This window comes from Miniopterus natalensis, chromosome 3, assembly GCF_054644295.1.
Source record: "Miniopterus natalensis isolate mMinNat1 chromosome 3, mMinNat1.hap1, whole genome shotgun sequence".
NCBI classification, from domain to species: Eukaryota; Metazoa; Chordata; class Mammalia; order Chiroptera; family Miniopteridae; genus Miniopterus; species Miniopterus natalensis.
Window position 1 is genome coordinate 99,890,066 of NC_142083.1, and position 27,640 is coordinate 99,917,705.

The window sequence follows — 27,640 nt, forward strand, 5'->3', positions numbered from 1 at the left end:
AGTCACACAGTTCGGTCACTTTTTGAGTCTCCATCAAGAGCCTCCCCAGAAAAAAAGCACCCCAAAGTGAAGACCCCTCCACAGGACCTGAGCATGACACAGTGTCCTCGCCAGCCATCAGGGGACCAGGCAATGCACAACTCAGGCTGGTGCTGGAATAGGAGTGCCCGTCCCTGGGAAGGTGATATCTAGGTGGTCAGCAGACTGCCTTCTCTCCCAGGCAGAATGAATCCCCACTGATTCTTCACTACTAGATGCTATGTGAACTCCTTTTCCCATCTCTGTTGCTCTGGGTTGGGGTTCCTGGCAGGCGGTTCTTGGGTGTGGGAGTGAGTTTTGCAGCATAGATCTCTTTCTGCCTTCGCAGCCACTGCATGTAGGTGAAGGGGCCAGCCCTTTCTGTGTCTCCGCCCTTCTTACCAGTCTCTATGTGGCTTCTTCTATAAATCCTTGGTTATAATATTTCTGTTCACCTAGTCTTCAGTTGGTTATTCAGGTTTAATGCTCTATAATTTATCTGTAAATCTAGTTTGGGGCCGGAAGAAGGTGAGTGCAGCTGCCACCAATCTGCAGCCATCGTGGAATCCTGCTGTGTTTTCCAGTTGTAGACTATAATGTGAGATTTTAGAGAGTAATGATGGGGTAGAGTTATTGAGGAGAAAGACAAAGATTTTAAATAACGATTGTGAGAAGTTGGAAAGAGAAAAGATAGGAAAAACTGTTTGATCTTTCCTCTTTAATATAAGAAGTAGGTGATTTATTACATGTTGACTCACTGACCAATTTCTTTCTTTTTTCTAGGTAATGTAACAGATTACATATTGGAAAGTAAAGAGTGTAATGTCTTCTCCATTATTGCACTTTCCATTGAGGTTAAGGAAAACAAAACAGTATTTACTATTTTGTTCAATAATGAGGCATACCACTCAGCTGCCACATCCCTGGCAGTGTTAGACAACATCCTCTTTATGTCACTTTCTGGCCCCAGTGCTTCCATTGAAGTCTCCAACAAGCCTCAGCCATACCCTCTTTATGAGTCTCACGCAGTGTATGTATGATTTTCCTTTTACTGTAATTGAGCCTTAATATTACCCCCTTGCAATTTGGCCATCTACATTAGAAAATAGCTATTGAAATAATTTTCTACTTTTATTTCATCATTCATTTTATTTTTTATTTCATCTTTTGTAGGCCTACAAATGGACGACAGATAGTATTAAATTTCTCTTTTGGCATGGCTGTTGTCATCGGTAGCTTTGGCATCCAGACAGTGACTGAGAGAACCACTAAGGCAAAGCACATCCAGTTTGTGAGTGGGGCCTATGTACTTGCCTACTGGCTCTCTGCCTTGCTGTGGGATCTCATCTACTTCTCCATTTCCTGCTGCTTACTACTGGTGAGTGTTAGCTGAAGTTACATGAAGGCTAATTTTTCTGTCACCCACAGGAAATTCCTCTTCAACTAATAGTGTCTTAAAATAAAAGTTGTAACGAAATTTGAAACTGCTTTGGCTTATTATGTCAGAGAACATATTGTGGAAACATTCTCCCTCGTATTCTTTCAGTTGGAGAAAATACTTTTCTTTGAAAACTCTCTCTTGAATTGGCTTCTCATGTAATTCTCAACATTATACCCTGCCCCAAAACTCTAAAATGGGCTATTATTATCCTCTATAGTGGATAAACTACCCATTCTTTACCAAACTATACCATGGAATGGTAAAAATAGTTGGAGGAAAAAGGAGAATCTGTGAGTCAATCTGGCTCCTACAACCATAAGAAAACATGATTATTGCACAGGGGCCCTGGGATTGGTTCTGAAGGAAAACCAGGATTCCACCAGCTAGAACAGCTTCTCAGCGGGGACTGGGGGCTGGGCAGGTTGGGGCAGGGATGGTGGTGGTAGTGTGGTGAGCAGATAGTATGTACAGAGGAGTCCCAGGGTGCAGAGAGTAGTGTGGGGCTTTCATCTCACAACAGTGCAAGACTCTGGATGGTATTCTCCTGTCAGTCTCTCCTGCTCACAGCTCACCAGCTGACCAGCATAACAAGAGAAAACCACCATTCTTTGTGAGGGATGCTACTCTCATCCTTCACCACAGGAACTGGGGGAACTGCTCCAGACATGGTCTCTGGCTTTACTATCTTCCTTCTGTGTAATGCAGTATGTATTGAAATCAATCAGAAAACCCCTGAATCATCTCATCTCTATGTCAGGAATCTGTTCTTTCTCTGACTTGAAACTTGACTTGCATACCCAGCTATCTTTTCCTGGTTAATAGCTCTATAAACAAGACCATCCATTATTAATACTTATACCAATATTGCCATTTATGGCTCATGAGAAAAGTTACTTGTCATGTGTTTTTTGTTACGTCACTCAATTTTACACATTTACCTGAAATTATGTTAATTCATCATATTTACAGGCAAGGAAACTGAGGATCACAGAAATAAGTTACCTATCTTACTTCACTCAGATTGTACAGTTAGAACCCTGGTTGAGGTTATTCCAAAGCTCATTGTCATTTATACATTCAAAGTTATCCTGGATAATGTATGTCAAACTTATTTCTGCTCTCATATTTGTAGTTCTCTCTGCCTTAGCATCTTACTCTACTCCAGCTGTATTTTTTTTGTTTCTCTCCTTCTCTCTCTTTCTTCCTCTGTTTCTCATCTTCTCCTTCCCCCTCTTTTTCTCTTCACCTCTCTCTCTTTCTCCCCTCCACCTAAAATTTCCCTTAATGATTCTCAGACTGGGTGCTCTACATGGCTTCTTAGTTTTGCTCGTTTATCTGACTTGGATATCCCCTGGCTTTTAATGGGATACTCCCCCACCCTGCTCTGGTTCTGTGAAATGCCACCAACTGGACTCATTCTTGGACCAAACGAGGAGGCAAGATTCTGTCATTTTGCCTAGCAACCAGGATTCCTGTTCAACCCCTCTCTGCCTGTCAGATTTACAGAGCAGGTAACTGTATTGCTCATATGTCAGAGACAAGGATTCAGCTAACCATGTTGCTGGCTCCAACCCCTGATGAACTAAACTTTCCTAGTACTGTTTTACCTGCCACTTCAGGAGATTTTGAGTGGGGTTTAGTAAAGTCCTCTACCTTTTCCCATCACTGGGCCCATGTATGAAGGCTTGGGAAAGCCGAACAAGTAACTTTTCACATGAGTTAATGTTACCAGGGACACTGTGCGATGAGGCTTCCTTCTCATGCAGTCTGTCCCCATCTTCATTACCGTTAGATGTCCTATAGAAGACATTTGAAAGCCCCGACCTTCCTGAACACATAAAATTATTTATTCAACAAACATTGAGCTCCTGCTGTAAGCTAGTCTGTGTTTAGGCATGGATACAGCATGGGAAACATGGACAAGGGCTCATCTCATACTGGCCTCACCAAGGGATTAGATAGCTAAGTTAACATCACTTTGGAGATATGTCTCTCATAAGCCTTGAGAGACGCTGTTTTCATCATTGTACAGCTCAGTTCTGGAAATCTGTCTGGGAGCTCCCTCTTTCACTCGATCAGGCCGTTACACATTGGGCACAGCTTGCTTTGCTAGTGTCATCTTTTGCTGTTTCCTCCTCATTCATAAATTTATTATTAGGTAAAGAGCCAAGTGAGGATTCCGGTTTTTCCCTAAATAATTAACCCATCATTCTACCATCTTTTTTGGATAGCCAATGCCCACTGATTTGAAACATTACTTTTGATGTATATTAACTAATATTGATTTAAGTATATTTTGTATTCCTTACTTCATTGATGTATCTGTAATTTGCCACTACCAATATGTTTGTTTGTTTTGTTTTGTTTTTCCTTGTTTAAGAAGTTTATTATTGGCTATAGCTAGGAAAAGTGGCTGAATCAGTGCTCATTGGTGTTCTGGCCCCAAAACACTTCTTTTTTAATCTTTTATTTTTATTGTTGACATTATTACAGATGTCCCCCATTGCCCCCCGTTGCCCACCTCCACCGAGATCTTCCCTCTCCTCCCTCTGGCTCTCACCACATTGTTGTCTGTGTCCCTGAGTTATGCATATGTTTTTTTAATTTACATTTATTGTTGAAAGTATTACAGGTGTCCCATTCCCCCCCCCCCATTGACTCCCTCCATCTCGCTCCCACCCTTCCCCAGGCCTTTACCCCGTTATTGTCTGTGTTGATGGGTTATGCATATATGCATATAACTTCTTTGGTTAATCTCTTCACACCCCACACCCCCTCCCTCTTCCCTCTGAGATATGACAGTCTGTTGCATGCTTCAATGTCTCTGGGTCTATTTTGTTTGTCAGAATATTTTGTTCATTAGCTTCTTCTTAGAGAAGACGCTTAAACATTTCTTGTAATACTGATCTGGTGGTGATGAACTCCTTTAGCTTTTTCTTATCTGTGAAGCTCTTCATCTGACCTTCAATTCTAAATGATAGCTTTGCTGGGCAGAGTCATCTTGGTTGTAGTTTCTTGCTTTTCATCACTTTGAATATTTCTTGCCACTCCCTCTGGCCTGCAAGGTTTCTGTTGAAAAATAAGCTGGGAGTCATATGGGTGCTCCCTTGTAGTTAACTGCATTTCTCTTGCTGCTTTTAAGATTCTCTCTTTGTCTTTAACCTTTGGCATTTTAATTATGATGTGTGTACCTCTTTGGGTTCCTCTTATTTGGGACTCTCTGGACTTGTAAGTCTATTTCTTTCCCCAGGTAGGGGAAGTTTTCTGTAATTATTTTTTCAAATAAGTTTTCAATTTTTTGCCCTCTTTCTTCCCCTTCTGGCACCCCAATAATGCAAATGTTGGGCCTCTTGAAGTTTTCCCAAAGACTCCTTACACTATTTTCATGTTTCTGGATTCTTTTTCTTTTTTGTTCTTCTGGTTGGGTGGTTTTACTTCCTCATGTTTCAAATTGCTGATTTGATTCTCAGCGTCTGCTACTCTACTGTTGATTCCCTGTAAATTATTTTTCATTTCAGTTCGTGTGGCCTTCATTTCTGACTGGTACTTGATTGTCATGGGTGATCTCACTAGTTGCCTTAATAGTCTTACTAAGATCCTTGAGCATCCTTAAAACCATTATTCTGAACTCTGTATCTAGTAGCTTGCTTGGCTCCATTTCATTTAGTTCCTCTTCTAGAGATTTCTTCTGTTCTTTCACTGTGACATGTTTGGTTGCCTCCACATTTTGGCTGCTTCCTGGTTGTTTCTATGTATTAGGTAGAGCTACTATGTCTCCTGGAATTTGTAGAGTAGCTGTGTAGTAGGTGTCCTGTAGGGTCCAGTGTCTCAGCCTCCCCAGTCACCTGAGCTGGGCCATCCAGGTGCTCCCCTGTGTGGGCTGTGTGCACTGTCCTGTTGTAGTTGAGCCTTGGTTGCTGTTGGCGTCACTGGGAGGATTTGACCCCCACGTCAATCAGCTGTGAGGACCCACTGCAACTACAGCCAGAGAGCTGCTGTGCTGGAGACACCCCTATGGAGCAGGATTTACTTCCGTGGGGCTTTGGTGTTCATCAAGTGCGCCCCCTGAGTGTGTCACTCGTGCATGTGGGTGGTAGGGCTGTAATCCAGTGTGGTCAAGACTGGCCACCAGGTGCACTGTCTCTGGGGCCTCTCAGGAGGTGCAAAGTCAGTCTCTGCCTGTGCCCTTCCCAGGGCCACCCAGTATGAACTACACAGTAGATGGCTGCTATTTGTGCTGGGCTGGAGGTGCCCAGGAGAGGTCAAGCTATGAACCAATGCAGGCTGCCACTAGTGCCAGGCCTGGGGCCACATATCAAGTCATATGGGGCATGCTGAGGCCAGCTGCTGCTTGTTTGAGAGATTTTAGGAAAATCCTAAGCCTGAGACTCAAGAGGCCACTTGCATAGAAAAGTCCCTGGAAATGGCCTGGATGAGCTGCAGGTAGGGAGGGGCAGGGTCTCTGGGAATCACCAGGGTGGGGCCAAAGGTGTGAGTCAGGTGCTGGAGACTCAAATATGGTACCTGCCTGCTGGCTCTGTGGGGGGAAGGGCTCTTCATAGGAGCAATGGCCTCCGTCAGCTCTTCTGCCGGGGAGAAAGCTGCCCCTCCACCTCTCACCCTGATTCCAGGCAGGTTAGTTCCTTCCAGAATGTCCCAAGTTCCCTTCAAGCTGCTGCCCAGGGCTGGAGCTCAGAGGGAGCGCATCTGAGTGAGTCCGTGCATGGGCCCTTTAAGAGGAAAGCCTGGGACCCCCGCAGCCACAGTCCCCACTGGTTTTCACAGCCCGAAGTTGTGGGGACTTCTCTTCCTGGCCCTGGAACCCTGCGCTGGGGGCCAGATGTGAGGTTGGGACCCCTCCCTCCTCCAGGAAACCTCCACCACTGAGATATCCCTCCTGAGTTTACAGTGTAACACCAGGTGTGGCCCCTCAGCCTGTCTCTGTGATTCAGCCCCTATCCGCCCACGTCTCCGCCCCTCCTACTGTTCTCGGTGCTTCTTCAGTTCCCTGGTTGTAGGACTTCTGTTCAGCTAGACTTCAGGAGGTTCTGATGATGGTTGTTCTGTATTTTACTTGTAATTTTGATGTAGTTGTGGGAGGCAGCAGGCACAGCTATTACCTGCGCCGTCATCTCTGCATCTCAATACATTTTAATTATGGTCATTTTATAATACATTTAATTATGTTTTCTGTAGTGACCTTTCTTACCTTTCCCATTAATCTTCTTCTATGGAATTTCCTGGCTATGTTGACATGTCCTGTTTGTTTACATGTAATCTTTAAAATTAGCTTATCTAATTTCAAAAACACCTGTTGCTATTTCTATTTAGAGTAATTTGAGGAGAATTTATACTTTTATCATGTTGAATCATACCCTACCTAAAAATGTATCCAAGTAGAAGTTTAAATTTTCTTTGAAATAGATTCTAATTTGAGACATCTCTAAGCATTATAAGCCTTGGAACAAAGCTCCTCCTAGGTTACTAGCGTGTTTCTGACTGTATTTTTCTTTTTGTTTCATCCTCTTAATTGGAATGGGGGAAACAACTACAGTTATAGCTATTTCACCCAAGCTGGCTGATTCTCTACATATACTTTCTTTAAACTGTTGCTTACATATAAACTACTTCTAGGAGCATGGTAGGGTTCTAATAGGGGCTATTCTTATTTTAATCCTTCTTTTTTTCTGTTAGTAGTCTTGCTAAATAATTCTGCGATTGTTCCAAAGGGGCAATCTTGCTATCTTTAGAGAAACTGTAATTAACAACTATTATCATACATACCTCTGGAAAATTCTCTCATAGCTCTGGAGGTTCTCCTCCTCCTAATCTAGTCCACTCTAAAGGTATACTTCCTTTTCTGATTCTTAAACAGTTTAAGAAATAAATGGATAAGGAGTCCCCTGAGTTGCTTAGATAGATATAAGGGGATTGGGGTTACAGAGATGAGCCAGGAGACATTCTAAATGTGGGGAGTTATGCGAGAGAGGTTACATGATACAACAGCAGCCCCAGGGAAGAGCAGTAGAGAAATAGCCTACTTCCTAGGTCATTTTTTTTCTGGGAAAATTCAGAGTTGGGCTTAATGCAGAATAATTACTTTGACTTTAATCATGGGATTGGGGGTAGGGAATAAAAAGTAACACTGTCCAAATAGGGAAAAAAGAAAAGAACATAGAAATATAGTCCTTCTGTTTGTGGAAGTTGTTTGTCGAGGACGAGGTGGTTCAGCTCAGGCTCACAAGACTCTTCAGCGGGTAAGCTGGTTTAAGTAATGAGTGTTGCATGGGCTGACGGCGGCAGTGCGCACTGTTCCCTCAGCCTGGCCGGGCTCCTTGCTGCAGTGTTCTTCACCTTGCCCTTCCTCTGCATCTGTTTCAGGTAGTGTTCAAGTACTGCGAACTGCATGCATTTGTGAAAGGCTACCAGGGTCTGTACACAATGATGATCTTCATGCTGTACGGTTGGTCTGTTGTTCCTCTCATGTATCTGGGAAGCTTCCTGTTTTCTAATGGCACTACTGCCTACATCAGGCTCACCGTCTTTAACTACTTTTCAACTGTTTTCAGCCTCGTCGTTCACGTCATGATGAAATTCTATGGTAAGGACTTTCCACAATTTCCCCTTTCTCTAGGAAGTACATTAAATAAATGAGGATGGAGGAGCTAGAGAATAAAAATATTAATTGTGAAGCACTTACTTTCCAGGAATTTGAAAAACTATGCTTTTTGGAACACAGCAAATATTTATTCAGTGAGTATGTGAGAGAGTGAAGTTGAAGGAGAGGGAGAGAAAGGAAATGGGGAGGAGAAAGGAGGTGAGAGAAAAGTGCTAAGCCCCCTGAAGGGGCTGGACTTAGTGTCACTCCAGTTCCATGAGAGAAGAAGGGTGAGAAACTACAACGTAAGAGTGCAAACTGTTTGCCTCCTTGGAAATAGTCCCCCTCTCCGAGACTTGGTCCTTCAGTTCCAAAATCTTTTTTTTTTTTTTTTAAATATATCTTTATTGATTTCAGAGAGAGGAAAGGAGAAGGAGAGAGAGAACTAGAAACATCAATGATGAGAGAGTCATTGATCGGCTGCAGCCCGCAACCCGGGCATGTGCCCTGACCGGGAATCGAACCCTGATCGCCTGGATCCTAGGTCGATGTTTAACCGCTGAGCCACGCCCAGCCGGGCGCAGTTCCAAAATCTTAACAGCACTCACTTGGGAGCAAGGTAGGGAGGTGGGAGAGTAGGAGGTCCTGTGGGCTGACTCCTGCCTAATTTAATGCAGCACATCTTGACCCTCTTAATGAGATTTTTTTCTGAAGAAAACAAAAAAATATGCAACAAATATAGTCATCATTAAACCATTTTCCCTTCCTTTGAGACCTGATTTTAGCAGGATTCTAGGAGAGGATAACTGCTGGTAATAATCACAAATAGGATTTTTTTTTTTGGTTTTAGAACATTCCTTGGCTGAACTCCTGTATCAACATGAACTTTGAACTCTATTCATCATTACAGCTCTGCCTAAGTGGCAGAACTTTGCCAAGAGAGCTTCCAGACTCATTCCCTAACTTTAGTTGTTGGCCTCACACAAAAGGAAACAGTGTGTGTGGTCCAAGCACAGCTTTTAATTCTTTTGCATGCTTTTCCGAGAAGTGCTGTTATGCCCTGTGAGGAAGACTTGAGGCCCTGCATAGGAGGCTAAAAGCCAAGCAGGACTTATGAACCCATGCTCATTCCCTAAGTCAGTGGTATTGTTATCAATCACTTTTATACTATCTATAGACTCTACCAAGTGTTCTGCCCTACTACAGCCATGTGCCACATAATCATGTTTCGGTCAATGACAGACCACACATGCAACAGTGATCTCATAAGATTATAATGGAGCGGAATTTCCCGTAAGTGGAAGGATATGTGGTTCAGGAAAAAATTTTTTCTCTGATTGGAGCAATATCTGTGGGGCTTGGCAATAGATTCCCTCTCACTCACAGCACTTCAGTTTTGAGAGCGCAAATGACATTCCAATCAGTCAGCCACTGACCTGTTTCAGCACAGAGGAGCCTGACCCCCCAACGCTACATATTCAGAAGATGCTACAACCCTCCCAAATATGGCTTGATGGTCTTCAGAGTACATTATTGTAAATTGTTGAGGACATAAGATCCTGTACAAGGACACAGGTCCACAGAAACTACCTCAACCAGTATTAAGTGCCACTGACACTTTAGTAAAAGCTTTCTGCATTAGGGTGGAGCCAGCCCGTCCCTGGACTCTGGAAATATTTTCAGGTTGTAATGATGTACAGCATAGATAAGTTATATTTCTTACATCAGTTCAATGTCAGAGAGAGCCCTTGTGCCAGATAGGGCCAATGGAACCAAAAACAAATTTCCAAAGTCAAAACATTGAATCCTCAGTACTATAACTCTCCATGTTAAACACCGTCTTTTTTATGGATACCACGAAGTTCCTTAATCTGACCTCTACTACAACATGCAAGAGCCAAAACCACAGTGCCATAACAATCCCCAAGGTTCCTTTCTCTCTCCATCTTGGTTTTATATTCCCACTGCTCTTCAGAGGCCCCTTCACTCCCTCTTATTACTATTATGGTGGTCTGTTCCTCAGCCAGCCAGCTTCTCCTCAGTATTTCCAGTCAGTTCACCCCACATCCTACCCATGGAGCAGCATTGACAGATTTCATGTTTTATTTCTGAACCTATTGGAAGGAAGCAGGGGGAGGGCTTGTGGGACAGTATTTATAAAGTCTACAGTAGTGGTGAGTAATCTCCTGGGTCTTCACATTCATTCACCACTCACTCACTGACTCACCCAGAGCAACTTCCAGTTCTGCAAGCTCCCTACATGGTAAGTGCCCTTCTCTTTAACTCTATAATTGACAAATCCATGCTACAAGCTATCAAGGTGAACAAGCTTACTGACTTAAATAATGAGTGTTCTCAATGATCATCTGCTAGATTGGTAATTCTCCTGGAATTGTTTAGTTATCTTGGGGAAGTTTTTTATGGGAGATTCATTACTTTCTTATAATTGAAGCTAATCTATCCTCTTTTTATTTAATTTTTAATTAAATGAAAATTTATTGGGGTTACATTGGTTAATAAGGTTATATAGGTTTCAGGTGTACATTTCTATGATACATGATCTGTATATTGCATTGTGTGTCCACCACTCAAAAATCACAGGCAATATAATTCCTGGGACCACCAAAACCTTCATAGATAATGTGTTACTGATGCTTCCTAGTTACCACTTTGCAATGAGTATCAGCAAATTCTTTGATGACTATGAACTAAAAAAACTATGTGTCCACGATTTTAAAAACATCTATGTGAACTGCACTAAAACACGTGAGTATCTGGGGCTCCCCATATCCTTAATCACAACCTATTCCTTTCCAGACTTCCACATTTAAGCTTAGGTTGTGGAAAATAAGAAAAACCTGTTTATTCTGCAGTGGAGAGGCTTGCTATTTTGAGTGGTTTTCTGCACCAAAGTTACTTTTACAGACTTGGGGGAAGGAGGGAAATGAATCCTTAAAATAAAATCCAAGATAAATTTCATGAGGTCACAACCAGACTTAGAATGAGTTACTACCAGTCACTCACCTATTATGTGAAAATAGCTTTAAGTACATTATTTTGAATATGTACAGCACCCTTCAAGTTAGCTAATATTATCCCAGTTTTATTCCCAATGAGGAAACTGAACTCCTCCTTATTTAAACTGGAGATTAAATAAGTTCCCTAAAACACTAAGCTTTAAGTGTCACACAGATAAAAGAAAGGCAAATTCACAGACAGATCAAAATGAGGGGGGGAAAAGGCATTCTATTAAGTTTTCTATATTTTAGGTTGATTTCATATTTCAGACTGATTCTAAAAATTGATAAGCCTATTTATTGTGTGTGTGTGCGTGCAATTTGTTGTAGAAGCAAAAAATTTATATGCAGCCACAAAAAGAAAAATGTAATTTTATTTCACTAAATCTGCAGAATAAAATATAATTATTAGGGTCAAATTATATTTTCTTAAAACCTCTGAATAATAAAAATGTCACATTTTAATTTGCATCATATTTGGATTGTAAAATCCTCTCTCTGCTTTTTAAAAAAACTCTATTGAGTTATTATAAGTCACCAGCTTTAATTAATTAACTTATTTACTTCATTTATTATTTTTAGTAAATTTATAAAATAGTGCAATCAGTACCATAGGGCAACATGAGAATATTTCCATCATTTGAAAAGGATGCTCCATGTCTGTTTACAATTAATCACCATTACCATGTCCATTCCAGGGGCCACTAATATGCCTACTGCCTGTATAGAGTTGATAATTCTGGATATTTTCTATAAGTAGAATGGTTTTATATCTGCATTCTTTCATTTACAATAATGTTTTTAGGTTTATCCAGGTTATAGCAGATTTCAGTATTTAGTTCCTTTCTGTTACTGAACAGTATTGCATTGTATGGCTGTATCTATTCATCAGTTGATGAACATTTGTTTGGACAAAAGTTGTTAAGGGTGTCTTTGAAAGCGTAAAAGTTTAGAATGTTGAAGGAGTTCAAATTGGCTGCAGAGTAGGTGGAAGTTGCACTTGCCTCCTCCCAGGACCATAACATAAGAGAGACTAAAGTAGGGAAAAATCAACCTGAATAACCATCTGAAGACCAGTTGAACAGAAGTCTTATAACTAAGGATTTAGAGAGGAACCCCCATCAAAACCAGTAGAAAGGGAAAATATAAAATGCTTCCTGGAAACAAATGAAAAGGAACACACAACAACCCATAATCTATGGTAGAGGAGAGTTGATAGCATTACAGGCTTACCTCAAGAAATAAGAAAAACCTCTAATAAACAATCTAACCCTACAACTAAAAGAAATAGAAAGAGAACAACAAGAAAAGCCCAAAGTAGAAGGAAGGAAATAATAAATATCAGAGTGAAAATAAAAGACAAAGAGGCCCCAAAAAAAATACAAGAGATGAATGAATTCAAGAACTGCTCCTTTGGAAAGATAAAGAAGACTGATGAACCTTTAGCCAGACTCATCAAGAAACAAAGTGGGACTACCCAAGTAAATAAAATACTGTTACTTCAGACGCGAAGTAACAGCTGACAACTGACACTACAGAAATACAAAGGATTGTAAAACAATACTATGAACAACAACTATATGCCAAAAAGCTGGACAACCTGGATTAAATGGACAAATCCCTAGAAACATACAATCTTCCAAAACTCAATCAGGAAGAATCAATAAACCTGAATATGCCAATAACAACTGATGAAATTGAGGCAGTAATCAAAAAGCTCCCAGCAAACAAAAGCCCTGGTCTGGATGGCTTCACAGTGGAGTTTTACCAAACAGTCAAAGAACTAACACCTGTTTGCCTCAAACTGTACCAAAAAATCCAAGAGGAAGAAACACTTCCAAACTCTTTTTATATGAGGCCAGCATTATACTAATCCCAAAACCAGATAAAGACACTACAAAGAAAGAGAATTATAGGCCAGTATCCCTGATGAACATAAATGCTAAAATCCTCAACAAAATATTAGCAAATTGAATCCAACAATATATTAAAAAGATCATACACTGTGGCCAAGTCGGATTTATTCCAGGGGTACAAGGCTGGTACAATATTTGCAAATCAATAAATGTGATACATCACATAAATGGAAAGACAAAAATCACATGATCATATCAATAGATGCAGAAAAGGCATTTGACAAAATCCAGCACCTATTTTTTATAAAAATGCTCAACAAAGTAGGAATAGAGGGATCATACCTGAACATAATAAAGGCCATATATGACAAATCTACAGCCAACATCATACTCAATGGGCAAAAAGAAAGTTTTTCCCTTAAGATCAGGAATCACCACTCTTATTCAGCATCGTACTGGAAGTCCCAGCCACAGCAATCAGCCAAGAAGAAAACATTAAAAGGCATCCAAACTGGAAAGGAGGATGTAAAACTGTCATTATTTGCAGATGACATGATATTGTACATAGAAAACTCTAAAGACTCCACCAAAAAACTACTAGATTTAATAAATGAATTCAGCAATGCAGCAGGATACAAAAATTAACACCCAGAAATTCATGGCATTTTTATACACCAATAATGAACTCTCAGAAGGAGAAACTAAAAAAACAATTCCATTTACCATTGCAAGAAAAAATTAAGATACTCAGGAATAAACTTAAGGAGGTAAAAGTCCTGTATTCAGAAAACTACAGGACATTAAATAAAGATATAGAAAAGGATATAAACAAGTGGAATCGTATACCATCTTCATGGATTGGTAGAATTAACATAATTAAAATGTCCATACTACCCAAAGCAATCTGTAAATCAATGCAATCCCTATTAAAATACCAACAGCATATTTCACAGCTCTAGAACAACTACTACAAAAATTCATATGGAACCAAAAAAGACCCCAAATAGCTTCAGCAATCTTCAGAAAGGACAAAGTTGGAGAAACCACAATACCAGGTATCAAGTTATACTACAAAGCCATTGTAATCAAAAAGTCTGGTACTGGCACAAGAATAGGCATAAAAATCAATGTAACAGAACAGAGAACCCAGAAATCAATGTAAGCCATTATGCTCAATTAATATTTGACAGTGGAGGCAAGATCAGACAATGGAATAAAGACAGTCAGTTTAATAAATTGTGTTGAGAAAATTGGACAGGTACATGCAAAAAAATGAAACTAGACCACCAACTTACAGCATACACCGGAATAAATTCAAAAATCATTCAAGGACTTAAACGTAAAGTGTTTATTTAAGCTAAGTGTTATTACAAAAGAGTCAAAGAGATATAAGTTTTTAAATGTTAAATTTTAAAAGTTACAGTAAGCTAAGGTTAATTTGTTATTAAAAGAAGATACTTTTTGTAAATTTAGCATAGCCTAAGTGTACATTATTTATAAAGTCTAAAGCTCCATTTAATATAACGTCTCTATATACATGTACCTTTATGTTACAATTGCCTGCAGTATTCATACAGTAACATGCTGTACAAGTTTGTGTCCTAGAAGCAATAGGTTCTATGATATAGTAAGCTATACCATCTAGGTTTGTGCACTCTGTGATGTTCACATAATGACAAAATTGCCTAATGACACATTGCTCAGAAAATATTCATCTCTGTCATTAAGTGATGCATGACTATGTAATGAATATGGACACCTTAATGATGTACTGTGATAAATATTGCTATATCAGCAATCATTATAATACATAAATGTATCAAACAAACATGCTTATATCTTAACTTACACAATGATACATGTCAAATGTATTCACAAAAAGAGTTACAATGAGATATCACTTCACACACACTTGGATGGCTATAATCAAATGTGGAAACTATTAAAGGTTTGGTAAGGATATGAAGCAATTGTTACTCTCACACATTGCTGGTAGGAATATAAAATGTTGCACCTGCTGTGGAAAAGTTTGGTGGTTCCTCAAAAAGCTAAACACAGATTTACCATATGACCCTGCAACTCCGTTCCTGTGTATATACCCAAAAGTTTTAAAACAAGTATTTAAACAAGAACTTTAAGGATATTCTGCATGGCCTATAATAATGGATAGATATGCCATAAATACCTTTATTTTGCTTGCTTTATTTAATTACTAAGCATTCTGTCCACAAAGGCTTAGCCTTTGAAATTTATTGAGTATTTAGTAACGTGATCTCCTATCAAAACTGGTAAAAAGTATAGAAAAATTATTGGCAGGAGAACTTTCATAGTAACTATAAATATCAGGGAAGATCAAATAAGACAAACAGAATAATAAGACAATTACTTATTATCTGTGTTCCATACTTCTCTAAATCTAACTTAAAATTCATTTTCAATCCATATTTCTTAACATTTGGTGTTATCTTAGACTATGCATCAGTTTTTAAAATAAGGCTCTCTCTTTTGTTATCCCCAGTTATTGACAATAATGTCTATAGTTTTGGAAAGAATGGAATTGCAAAGTTTTTGATTTCACTGGCTGCCCTGGGCTTATTTTATTTCCTCATACTTTTTTGTGTGGAGACTACATCCTGGAGATTGAAAAACTTTGTCTTTAAAAACATTGTGTTTCGAGCATACAACACATTCCTAAAAGTCAAGAAGGTGAGTAACAGACTTTTGATACAACTGAAAAAAAGCTCAGTGTTAGGCCAGAAAGTATTAATTTGCATATTTCTATCTCTATTGTTTGATGATAGTATCATTTAATTATACCAAGATGTAACTTGTACTAATTTGAATTACAGCTCTTTCATCTTAGTTCGTATTTTAGGGTCTAAGCTTTGAATCCTCTGCCAACCAGGAAACTATTTGTAATGGACTGACTATGATAAAACACATATGTATATGTATTACTTTAAAATGTATTTGGTTGCAATTATGGAACTTTTTATTTTTTTCTTCCTTTTTTTTTTTAATTTATCGTTATTGTTGAATGTATTACAGGTGTCCCATTTTCCCCCCCAATTGACCTCCTCCACCTCACTCCCATCCCCTCCCCAGGCCTACACCCCATTGTTGACTGTGTCCATGGGTTATGCATATATGCATATAACTTCTTTGGTTAATCTCTTCCCACCCTCCACCTCCCTTCCCTCTTTCCTCTAAAATATGATCGTCTGTTGCCTGCGTCAATGTCTCTGGATCTATTTAGTTTGTCAGATTCTTTTGTTCATTAGCTTCTTCTTAAAGAAGACCCTTCAACATTTCCTGTAGTGCTGGTCTGGTGGTGATGAACTCCTTTAGCTTTTCCTTGTCTGAAAAGCTCTTTATCTGACCTTCAGTTCTACATGATAGCTTTGCTGGGTAGAGCAATCTTGGTTGTAGGTTCTTGTTTTTCATCACTTTGAATATTTCTTGCCACTCCCTTCTGGTCTGCAAAGTTTCTGTTGAGAAATCAGCTGACAGTCATATGGGTGCTCCCTTGTAGGTAACTAACTGCTTTTCTCTTGCTGGTTTTAAAATTCTGTCTTTGTCTTTAACCTTTGGCATTTTAATTATGACGTGTCTTGCTGTGGGCCTCTTTGGGTTCCTCTTGTTTGGGACCCTCTGTGCTTCCTGGACTTGTAAGTCTATTTCTTTCCCCAGGTAGGGGAAGTTTTCTGTCATTATTTTTTCAAATGAGTTTTCAATTTCTTGCTCTCATTCTTCCCCTTCTGGGACCCCAATATTGGGCCTCTTGAAGTTGTCCCAGAGGCTCCTTATACTATCTTCATATTTCAGGATTCTTTTTTCTTTTTCTCTTCTGGTTGGGTGCTTTTTGTTTCCTCATGTTCCAAATTGCTGATTTGATTCTCAGCGTCCTCTACTCTACTGTTGATTCCTGTAAATTATTCATTTCAGTTCATGTAGCCTTCATTTCTGATTGGTACTTTATTAAGTCATTGATTTTCTCAGTTATTTTCATACTACTCTTACTAATATTATTGAGCAACCTTATAACCATAATTCTGAACTCTGTATCTAGTAGCTTGCTTGGTTCTATTTCATTTAGTTCCTTTTCTGGAGATTTCTCTGTTCTTTCCTTTGTAACATGTTTCTTTGCCTCCACATTTTGGCTGCTTCCTGGTGTTTGTTTCTGTGTGTTAGATAGAGCTGCTATGTCTCCTGGAATTTGTAGAGTGGCTGTGTAGTAGGTGTCCTGTAGGGTCCAGTGGCTCAGCCTCCCAGTCACCTGAGCTGGGCCTTCTAGGTGCTCCCCTGTGTGGGCTGTGTGCACTGTCCTGTTGTAGTTGAGCCTTGGATGCTGCTGGCTTCACTGCAAAGATTTGACCCCCAGGCCAATCAGCTGTGAGGACCAGCTGCAACTACAGCCAGAGAGCTGCTGTGCTGGAGACACCCCATGGAACAGGATTTACTTCCGTGGGGCTTTGGTGTTCACCAAGTGCGCCTCTTGAGTGTCACTCGTGGATGTGGTAGGTTTGTCATCCAGTGTGGTCGAGTCTGACCACCAGGTGCACTGTCTCCGGGGCCTCAACCTTCATGTGTAATCTAACAAACTAGCCTGGTTCTCCTCGGTATCTGGAAATCAAAGTAAACTGAATTTCCTATGCTCTTTAAGTTCACTCTCAGTCTTTTTAACATTTAAAATTAGAAAAAGTCACAACTGTCCATGAGAAGCGAAAGATAGTTCATGAACCATAAAAAGTGAAAAACATTACATCTTCATTGATAGATTTTTCTTTCAACACTGGTAATATATAACATCACTGCCTTTTTTAATAATTTATCTTTTATTGTTGAAAGAATTACAGATGTTCCTTCTTTTTCCCCATTTACCCCTTCTACCCTGCACCCACACCCCGTCCCAGGCCTTCACCACACCATTGTCTGTGTCCATGGGTTATGCATTTATACATATAAATACTTTGGCTAGTCTCTCCACACCCACCTACCCACCCCCACCTTCCCAGACACCACTGCCTTTTAGACCTAATTGATTCTATGAAGTGGAGTATTGATTTCACAAAAAGTTGGCTATTAAGCTTGTTGGTCTTTTTTTTTTTTTTTTTAAATATGTCTTTATTGATTTCAGAGCAAGGAAGGGAGAGGGAGAGAGAGAGATAGAAACATCAATGATGAGTCACTGATCGGCTGCCTCCTGCATAGCCCCTACTGGGGATGGAGCCCACTACTGGGGATGGAGCCCACAACCGGGCATGTGCCCTGACCCGGAATCGAACCCTGATTGCCTGGATCCTAGGTGGACACTCAACCCCTGAGCCATGCTGGCCGGGAAGTTTGTTGATCTTTTTGTGTTTAAACCACTTGGAGTTCATTTAAATTCTTGGATGTATAGATTAATATTTTTCATGAAATTTAAGAAATTTTTGGCCATTATTTCTTGACATATTTCCATTACATAAGTGAGGTCATATTAGACTTTGATTCACACAGTTATTAAGAAGGTTAATTATCTGTGAAGGGCACATGCCCAGCACATAATAAATAATAAATGTTGGTTTTTAGTAGGAGCATTATTGTTGCTTATTAACACATTTATTTTCCTCCTCTTCCGCTGCCACAAAACTTCCCAGTGTCCCCTATTTCAATAACTAACACTATCACTTCTGTATTTGTTGAACAGAGAAACCTGAGACTTGGCCTTAACTCCTTTTTCAAGTTTCATCCCTAATATAATCTATCTAAAACCTATGTACATGTCTTTCACTTTGTTTCAAAAGGTCTTCTTGGTACTTGATGCTGGAATCAAACATTTTCTCTGGTGGCTGCTATATATGCCCCAGAAAAATCAAAGGATTGAGTGCCCCCCTGTAATGTATATCATAATGCACTGTCCATACCCCCATGCAGTGGAGTTGGCACCCTACTTCCGGGAGTGCTGGCTTCAGACAATTCAGCTGTCATCATCTTGATGGATGCTTCAGCTGCAGAGAGCCTCCTCTCCCAAAGTGACAGTTCTTCCCAGATTACCTGCATCCAGTCACAGATGCAGGAGTAAAATGTTTGATCATCTCAATGCCACTCAAACAGCATCAGGCTTCCCACTGGGTCAGCTGAGGATGTCATTTGACCTGCATCACAACTTGATTTCTACCCCCTGCCTACTCCTGATTTTTTTTTCTCCCTTCCACAGGTGTTGGTCCCAAGAGAACTCCACCTGCAGCAGTTAGTACCAGGAGAGGTTTGAGAAGATACACAGTCAGATAGGATTTTAGTGAGGTCCACATCACGGGTGGTAAAGGAAGTATAATAGCCTCTGGCTCAAAACAATGGTCCAATTGTAAAAACTTTTATCAGGTCCGAATTGGGGGGATATACCAGAGGAACAGAATGCACTGACTGGTGCGATATATCAAGTATTCTTTTTTTTAAATGGGGAAATAGCAACTGTAAGAACAGTGAGATTATAAGTTATTGGTAAGCTCTTGGCTTCATAGAATAAAAAGCTGAGAGTTAGTAGGAAATTGAAAGCCAAGTGTGAACGTGAAAGAGGCTCTTTGATATCTTGTAATGAGTCTCTCATTTCCTGCCATGAAAGAGCAGAAAAAAACGAGTGCTATGATCAAGATCTAACTTTCAGATTAGATGAGCTCCAGGAAGATCAAACTCTCAACCAAGACAGATCTGCTCTGCCAAGATCTCACCTCCTGTTAAAAAAGAGTGAAACCCTAATCCACCAGATGGAGACATCTGAGTTAATGACCCTCAAATCCTGATTTCCCTGAACTCTCTGAGTGTACAGAGGTGGCACTATCAGATGAGGAAAATACAGAGGCCTCCACTGCAAAACAGCATATGCTCATTCACAGTTGTTTTGGTAACCAACCAATTACTCTTTTAGCAATCAATAGAACACAAGAAACAGAAAATTAATAAAAAAACTGCAAAACACCATCTAACTAGATCTAATTGGCATTTAGAGAGTATTGCGCCCAATAAGAGCAGTACACATGGGACATTCACCAAGACATGCCATTCACAATTTTAAGAGATTTGAAATAATGCAGAGGATTTTTTCTGATCATCATGAAATTAAACTACAATTTAATAACAGAAATATAACAGGAAAATCTCTAAACACTGGGAAATTAAGCAACATGCTTCTCTGCAACCTGTCAGTCAAGGTGGAAGTTGCAGAAGAAATTAGAAAATACTTTAAACTGAATAAAATGAAAATACAACATATCAAAACTTGTGGGGTGCACCTAAAGCAGTCTTTTAATGGGAATTTATAGCATTAAATACTTACATGAGAAAAGAGAAAAGGTCTCAGTTCAATAACTGAAGTTTGTACCTCAATAAATTAGGAAAGGAAGAGTGAAATAAACTCAGAGCCAACAGCATTTAAGTAAACAAAAATAAAAGAAATGAATGAAACTGCAAATAGAAATACAATGGAGAAAAATCAGGGGATGCAACAAAAAACTCATTCTTTGAAAAATGATTAAAATTGATAACCCTCTAGCCAGAGTGACTATAAAATAAAAATAAATGACACATGATCAGCAATGTAAAGGGAAAGAAAACACCACACGTGGACAATCTCACTGATAAATTCTACCAAAAAATTAAAGAAGAAATAGCATCAATTCTTGCAAAGGAAAGCATAGAGAATATAGTCAATAATATTATAATAACTACCTATGGTCCCAGGTACTGGAAATATCAGGGTAATGCTCTGTAAAGAATACATTTGTCTAATCACTATGCTGGACACCTGAAACTAATAGACAGTAATATTGAATATAAACTATAATTGAAAAATAAATTTTACAAACAATTCTACACAATTTCTTCTGTAATGTAAAAGAGGTGGGAGCATTTTCCAATTCTCTTTATGAAGCCTTATTACGCTAATACAAAAATCAGAGAAAGTACAAGAAACCAATATCCCTCATGAACACAGACACACATCCTCAACAAAATATTCACAGGTAGAATCCGGGAACACGTGGAAACAATAGCACACCATGAGCAAGTAGGTTTATTTCATAAATGGAAAAGCTACTTTAATATTTGAAAATCAGTCAATGTTACCCATGTATTAAGAATGTCAAGAAGAAAAACCACATGTTTATATCCACATTTCACACCCATTTACATGAAACTGTCTGCAAATAGGGAAGGGAAAGAACTGCCTCAACCTGCTTATCCGCGGGCCCGCTTACCTATGTGAAGCCTACAGTCCACCCGGCGGGGAAGGACTTGCTGCTTCCCCCGGGACTGAAAGTAGAGCAGGGACCGTCTCCCTTCCCCCACTGTGCAACCAATTTCAAAACTGGAAAAGAGCAGTTTTCTTCTCATTCTTTTGATTGTTATGTTCACTGAGCTGATTATATTCTCCAGCTCCACTCCTCCTTAACCAGTACTATTAACTGAGTACTTGATGTAAAAATAGGCAATTCAAATCAATCAACTTTTGCTCAAGCAGTACCAATTACTAATCACAACGTTACCAGACGGGCCGGCGGAGCAGGTCTGCCTCAGGCCGGCCTGTAGCGTGTGGGCCTTTGACTTCCTGCAGGGAAGATTTCACAGCATGAGTCCAGGTGGGTTTGAGAGTATGTTTATTAATGCTGGGGACAGTGAAACAAAGGAAGGAATTAGGGTGGAAGAAACAACATGGAGAGCCCAGGGGCTCTGCTTTGGCCCCTAGAAATGCTATAGGAAAGCAGGGAGCCTGGGCAGGGCTGCTTCAGCTCACTGGGAGTCAGAGAAAAAGGGGCCTTGGAGACAGGATCAGGGGGTGAGCCCGGGTCTAGCTGCTGCTGCCCACCGCTCCCCTGGTTGCAGGTTTCATGGGGACCTTAGAAATAAGAATTCATGCCTGGGGAGGCGCATGGGTGTGCTCTAGAGCGAGCCTACATTGAGTCTTTGTCCCGAGGGCTTTTTACCCATTTTTTTCTCTATAGGCAAGAATCTTAGGGGAGGGTTTCAGTAGAATAGTCATCAGCTTCCCAGGTGCATTTTTAATATGCTAATGCATCAAAATGAGTGGATAGGGGAGTTTTGGATAATTCTTTGGTCCATTTTACTATTTTACTTTTATCTTAAGTCTGTTTGGCTTTAGCGGGGTTTTTGTTACTTGTCCCCCAGACTTCATCTGTCCTTGGGTTTAGCTGCACAAAAGGCATTAATCGGGTCTCCATTCTCTATTCCCCAGGCCAGGGTGATTTAAGCTGTGCATTCTCTCCTTAAGGAGGAGGGTATGAACCCTTTGCTCTCAAGTGTCCTTGGGTGGGGAAGATAAGACCTTGCAGCTCACAAGCTGGCTGCTAGCTGCCCAGACTGTTTGGCCTCGTTTAATTTTCTTTCTCAGTTTCTCCATTCCACTCACTAGGGGATTTTCCTAGCTGCTTACTATCCTGCTGCAACAAGACATGCCGAGTCGTTTCATTTCTGCTCTTTCACTAAGGTCCCAATTGCTGACAGTGGCCTTTCTTCCTGTCCCTGCCCTGTGCTTATTCTCTCAATAAATCTTCAGTTCTTCACCCTCAGCTCAGCCTTCCCTGAACAAGGAAGAGCCGTTAGTCTCCTCTCTTGATTCCCATGGTCTCTTGAACATCTTTAGTTGTAACAAATCATACTAGACGATGGTTTCGATATGGCTTTTGTTTTCCGTGAAGTGTCCATATTATGGCAAGAAAGTGCTGCTTCATAGTGGTAGAAAATTTTGTTCATGTCTGTAGTTTTGAAAAGTAAGCAAACCAAGAATAAATTTGTTCATAAGAACTCAGGAAATTGGTAGGAAGGCTATTGAAAATTAGTCCAACATTTTCTGACATCCTTAAAATTACTCCTTCAGGTCAGCTTTCAAAATACCACTCAGTCTGTACAAGTTATCTACAATGTATTCACATCTGTGGCCCTTGTTTTGAAAATATAGGCTACAGTGCCCATCCAAGTGAGCAAGGAATATATGGATAAAAACACAGAAAATGAAAGGAAGAAAGTCTTGGCGCAGCCTCCTACGTTGAACAACAGCCCACTGCTTCTCAAAGAGCTAATGAAGGTAAAGTCACTCAGTGACACTATTGCCTGAGCGTCATCCCTGCCCAGAGTGCATTGGTAGTGTTACTAATTTGTTGGACTTCTATGGGATCAATGTATATTCTGGTAAAATAGGTGGCTGAAAGGGAAAGTGCCCTTGTAAAACTGTTGACAGCAGCAATCCACAGGTGTCTGAGGTTATAGTTGTGGTTGACTTACCATCAGTGCTTCATATGGTGTGATTTTTTAATGTTCTCAGATTTATTTTAAGTGTCCAGTTGTAAAGGCTGTAAGAAATGTCTCCCTTGTCGTCCAAAATTCTGAATGCTTTGGATTACTTGGATTAAATGGAGCTGGAAAAACCTCTATATTGAAAATGTTAACTGGAGATGAGACCCCAACCTCTGGAGTTGTGTTAATTGATGGCATGAGCATCACTGAAAATATCAGGAAGGTATGTGCGGTCCTGATCGCTGAGTTGGTGCCCCAAGGGAGGGGGTAACCAAGCAAGTGGGTGGGGGACATGAAGGGGAAGCTGGAAGCATTCAGATATATAAGATGATAGATAGGTGATGATAGATTAGATAGATAGATAGATGATAGATAGATGATAGATAGATAGATAGATAGATAGATAGATAGATAGATAGATAGATAGATAGATAGACAGACAGACAGACAGACAGACAGACAGACAGACAGATAGATAGATAGATAGATAGATAGATAGATAGATAGATAGATATAGATGATAGATAGATGATTGATAGATAGATGATAGATGATGATAGGTAAATGATAGATATGATAGATGATAGATGATAGATAGATGATAATAGGTAAATGATAGATTAGATAGATAGATGATAGATAGATGATAGATAGATGATGATGATAGATGATAGATAGATGATAGATAGATAGATAGATAGATATAGATATAGATAGATAGATAGATGATAGATAGATGATAGATAGATAGATAGATAGATAGATAGATAGATAGATAGATAGATGATAGATAGATAGATAGATAGATAGATAGATAGATAGATAGATAGATGATAGATAGATAGATAGATGATAGATAGATGATAGATGATAGATGATAGATAGATAGATAGATAGATAGATAGATAGATAGATAGATAGATAGATAGATAGATAGATAGATGTTAGATAGATAGGATAGAGTTAGAGAGAGCAATAGAGACAGGGAGATAGAGACAGAACAAGAGAGAGACAGAGATTCTTTACTCAAAAATAACATACTCGGGGGACAGTGATAGTCATGACAACATAGTGAGATTGGGAAAAGGCAAGTGTTCTTTCTGGCTGAAACAAAGTATAAATACTGCGAATGGGTCAAACTAGAAACAGGAAGTGCAGTTATTTCACTTAACCTAAATAGAGTTTGATATAAAACAATGACTAGAAAAACTAATTGTGAAAGATATTAAGAAAGCAAAATTCACAGGGTGCAGGCTCCATTTGGATGTGGGTTATGAGGAAAGGAAGGGAACCTAAGAGTGCCCAGACTTCTGTCTGGGCCAGTGCATGGGTGGTAAGCTCCCTCAGCAGGACAGCAGCCCAGGAGCCAGGTGTGGGGAGGAGCACAGGTTGAGTTTAAGGTGTCTGTGACACGTCCAGAGGGAGGGTAGCCGATAAGTAGCTGGAGCCCGTGCTAGTGTATTGAGAGAGGGATATGAATTTGGGATTCCACAAAGTACAAGTGAGATTTAAACTGTAGAAATAGATGAGATAATCTAGTGGGAGCGTTATATTAATGAGAAGAAAGATACGGACTGTTCCTAAGTATGGAGACAGAAAATGACTGGAAAAGAAATAGGGGAGAATTGGGGAGTTAGGAGACTCTAGATAAAGTTTTATCACACAATCCACATAAAGAGAGAATTTCAATAAGAAAATGAAGCAAAGCTGTCAGACAAGACAGACCTGAGGAGTGCCCCTGGACGTTGCTGAAACCTGAGTGCGGTGCATGGCCAAGGAGACAGGTGAGGGTGGGGGAGCGGGTGGGGCCCGCCTCAGAAGGCCGCTGCCAGCCCTGAGGAGGAAAGAGTGACGCGCCCAGTTTAAGGAGATGGCAAGGACGGAATTGTAATTTTTAGCAATTAGAACATATTTAAGTAAGTGAAAACAATACTAAAAGAAGATTAAAACATATAGTAATATGTGCTATCTGAGAAAAGAAGGTATTTATTCAAATGGACCATAAATAAAACAGCATAGGAAGGGCTCATTTCCTCTCCTACCCAGCTTTGCCTCGTTCCCTCCCAAACCCACACACACAAAAAGCAACCACTTTCATCATGCAGCGGTTCCTATGTCAGAACCGTCCACTATAAAGATCTATTTTCCACTTTATCAAACAAGAGGTAGTATGCTACACACAGTTTTCTGGATCTTGCCAAATTGCTCTCCATATGTGGACTACACCATCGGTGTTTGAGAGCATGTGTTTCCCCGCACTGACCACAGCAGAGCCTCTGATCTGTCTTTTGGACTTTTGCCAGTCTGGTAAGTTTTGGGGGTTTTTTGCTGGATCATATGGTAGCTTTATTTTTTTTTAATTTATCTTTATTGTCCTTTTTCCCCCCAGTGATCACCTCCACCCAGCATCCACCCCCAACCCCCAAGGCTTTCTCTACACTTTTGTCTGTATCCATAGGTCATGCAAATAAGCATATAAGTTCTTTCATTCATCCCCCCTCCCCAGTCCACACCACCTTCCCTCTGAGACCCTCAGTCTGTTCCAGGCTTCTATGTCTCTGGATCTGTTTTCTTCATCAGTTTATTTTGTTCATTATATTCCACATATGAGTGAGGTCATGTGATACCTGTCTTTCTCTGCCTGGCTTATTTCTCTTAGCATAATACTCTCCAGGTCCCTCCATGCTGTCCCAAAGGGTACGAGATCCTTCTTTTCACAGCTGCATAGTATTCCACGGTGTAAATGTCCCACAGCTTCTTCATCCACTCATCTACTGATGGGCACCTGGGCTGTTTCTAGATCTTGGCTATTGTAAATAATGCTGCTATGAACATAGGGGTGCATAACTTCTTTCTGATTGGTGTTTTAGGTCTCAAGATATATTTCTAGAAGTGGGATCACTGGGTCAAATGGCAGTTCCATTTTTAATTTTTTGAGGAAACTCCATCCTGTTTTCCACAGTGGCTGCCCCAGTCTGCATTCCCACCAGCAGGGCACTAGGGCTCCCCATTCCCCAAACCCTCCCCAACACTCATCATTTGATGATTTGTTGATGGAGCCATTCTGACAGGTGTGAGGTGATATCTTGTCGTTTTAATTTGCATCTCTGATGATTAGCATCATTGAGCATTTTTTTCATATGTCTCTTGACCATCCGTATGTCCTCTTTGGAGAAGTGTCTGTTTAGGTCCTTTGCCCATTTTTTAATTGGATTGTTTGTCTTCCTTTTGTTAAGTTGTATGAGTTCCTTGTATCTTTTTGAAATTAGCCCCTTATCAGATATGCTATTGGCAAATAAGTTCTCCATACAGTGGGCTCACTTTTCATTTTGTTGATGGTTTCTTTCACTGTGCAGAAGCTTATTTTGATGTAGTCCCACTTGTTTATTTCCTCCTTTGTTTTCCTTGCCCGAGGAGATGTATCTGCAAACACTGCTACGAAAGATGTCTGAGATGACATCTTTCTTCTAAGATTTTTATGGTTTCCTGACTTACATTTAAATGTTTTATCCATTTTGAGTTTATTCTTGTGTAGGGTGTGAGTTGATGGCCTACCTTCATTTGTTTTTGCATGTACCTGTCCAATTTTCCCAGCACCATTATTGAAGAAACTGTCCTTATTCCACTGTGTGCTCTTGCCTCCTTTGTCAAATATTAATTGAGCATAAAGACTTGGGTCAATTTCTGGGTTCTCTGTTCTGTTCCATTGATCTGTATGCCTGTTCTTGTGCCAGTACCAGGCTGTTTTGATCACTAATGACTTTGTAGTATAACTTGACATTTGGTATTGTGATCCCTCCAACTCTGTTCTTCTTTCTCAAGATGGCTGTGGCTGTTTGGGGGCTTCTTTAGTTCCACATGAATTTTTGAAGTGTTTGTTCTAGATCTGTGAAATATGCCACTGGTATTTTGGGGGGGATTGTATTGAATTTATAGGTTGCTTTGGGTATTACGGGCATTTTAATTATGTTAATTCTTCCAATCCATGAACATGGCATATTCTTCCACTTGTTTATATCTTCCTCTATCTCTTTTTTCAATGTCCTGTAGTTTTCCGGGTACAGGTCTTTTACCTCCTTGATTAAGTTTATTCCTAAGTATCTTAATTTTTTTGTTGCAGTGGTAAATAGATTGATTTTTTAGTTTCCTTTTCTGTGAGCTCACTATCAGTGTATTAAAAATGCCATCAATTTCTCGGTGTAAATTTTGTATCCTGCTACATTACCAAATTCATTTATTAAATCTAGGAGTTTTTTGGTGGAGTCTTTAGGGTTTTCTATGTACAATATCATGTCATCTGCAAATAATAAGAGTTATACTTTCTCATTTCCAATTTGAATGCCTTTAATTGTTTCTTCTCATCTGATGGCTGTGGCTAGGACTTTCATTTCTGTGTTGAATAAGAGTGGTGAAAGTGGACATC

At 39.9% G+C, this 27,640-nt stretch overlaps 1 protein-coding gene across 1 annotated transcript in view; it reads left to right on the top strand.

Annotated features, from left to right (window-relative positions):
* The window catches only part of LOC107544788 (phospholipid-transporting ATPase ABCA3-like), a 256,196-nt gene that overhangs the window by 210,176 nt on the left and 18,380 nt on the right, over nucleotides 1–27,640 (top strand). The window contains exons 21-27 of the mRNA XM_087815824.1: nucleotides 802–1,048; nucleotides 1,192–1,396; nucleotides 7,841–8,096; nucleotides 10,695–10,823; nucleotides 15,449–15,636; nucleotides 22,883–23,008; nucleotides 23,246–23,440. Coding sequence (XP_087671950.1) covers nucleotides 802–1,048; nucleotides 1,192–1,396; nucleotides 7,841–8,096; nucleotides 10,695–10,823; nucleotides 15,449–15,636; nucleotides 22,883–23,008; nucleotides 23,246–23,440 — 1,346 coding nt within the window. The remainder of the gene's footprint in view (nucleotides 1–801; nucleotides 1,049–1,191; nucleotides 1,397–7,840; nucleotides 8,097–10,694; nucleotides 10,824–15,448; nucleotides 15,637–22,882; nucleotides 23,009–23,245; nucleotides 23,441–27,640) is intronic.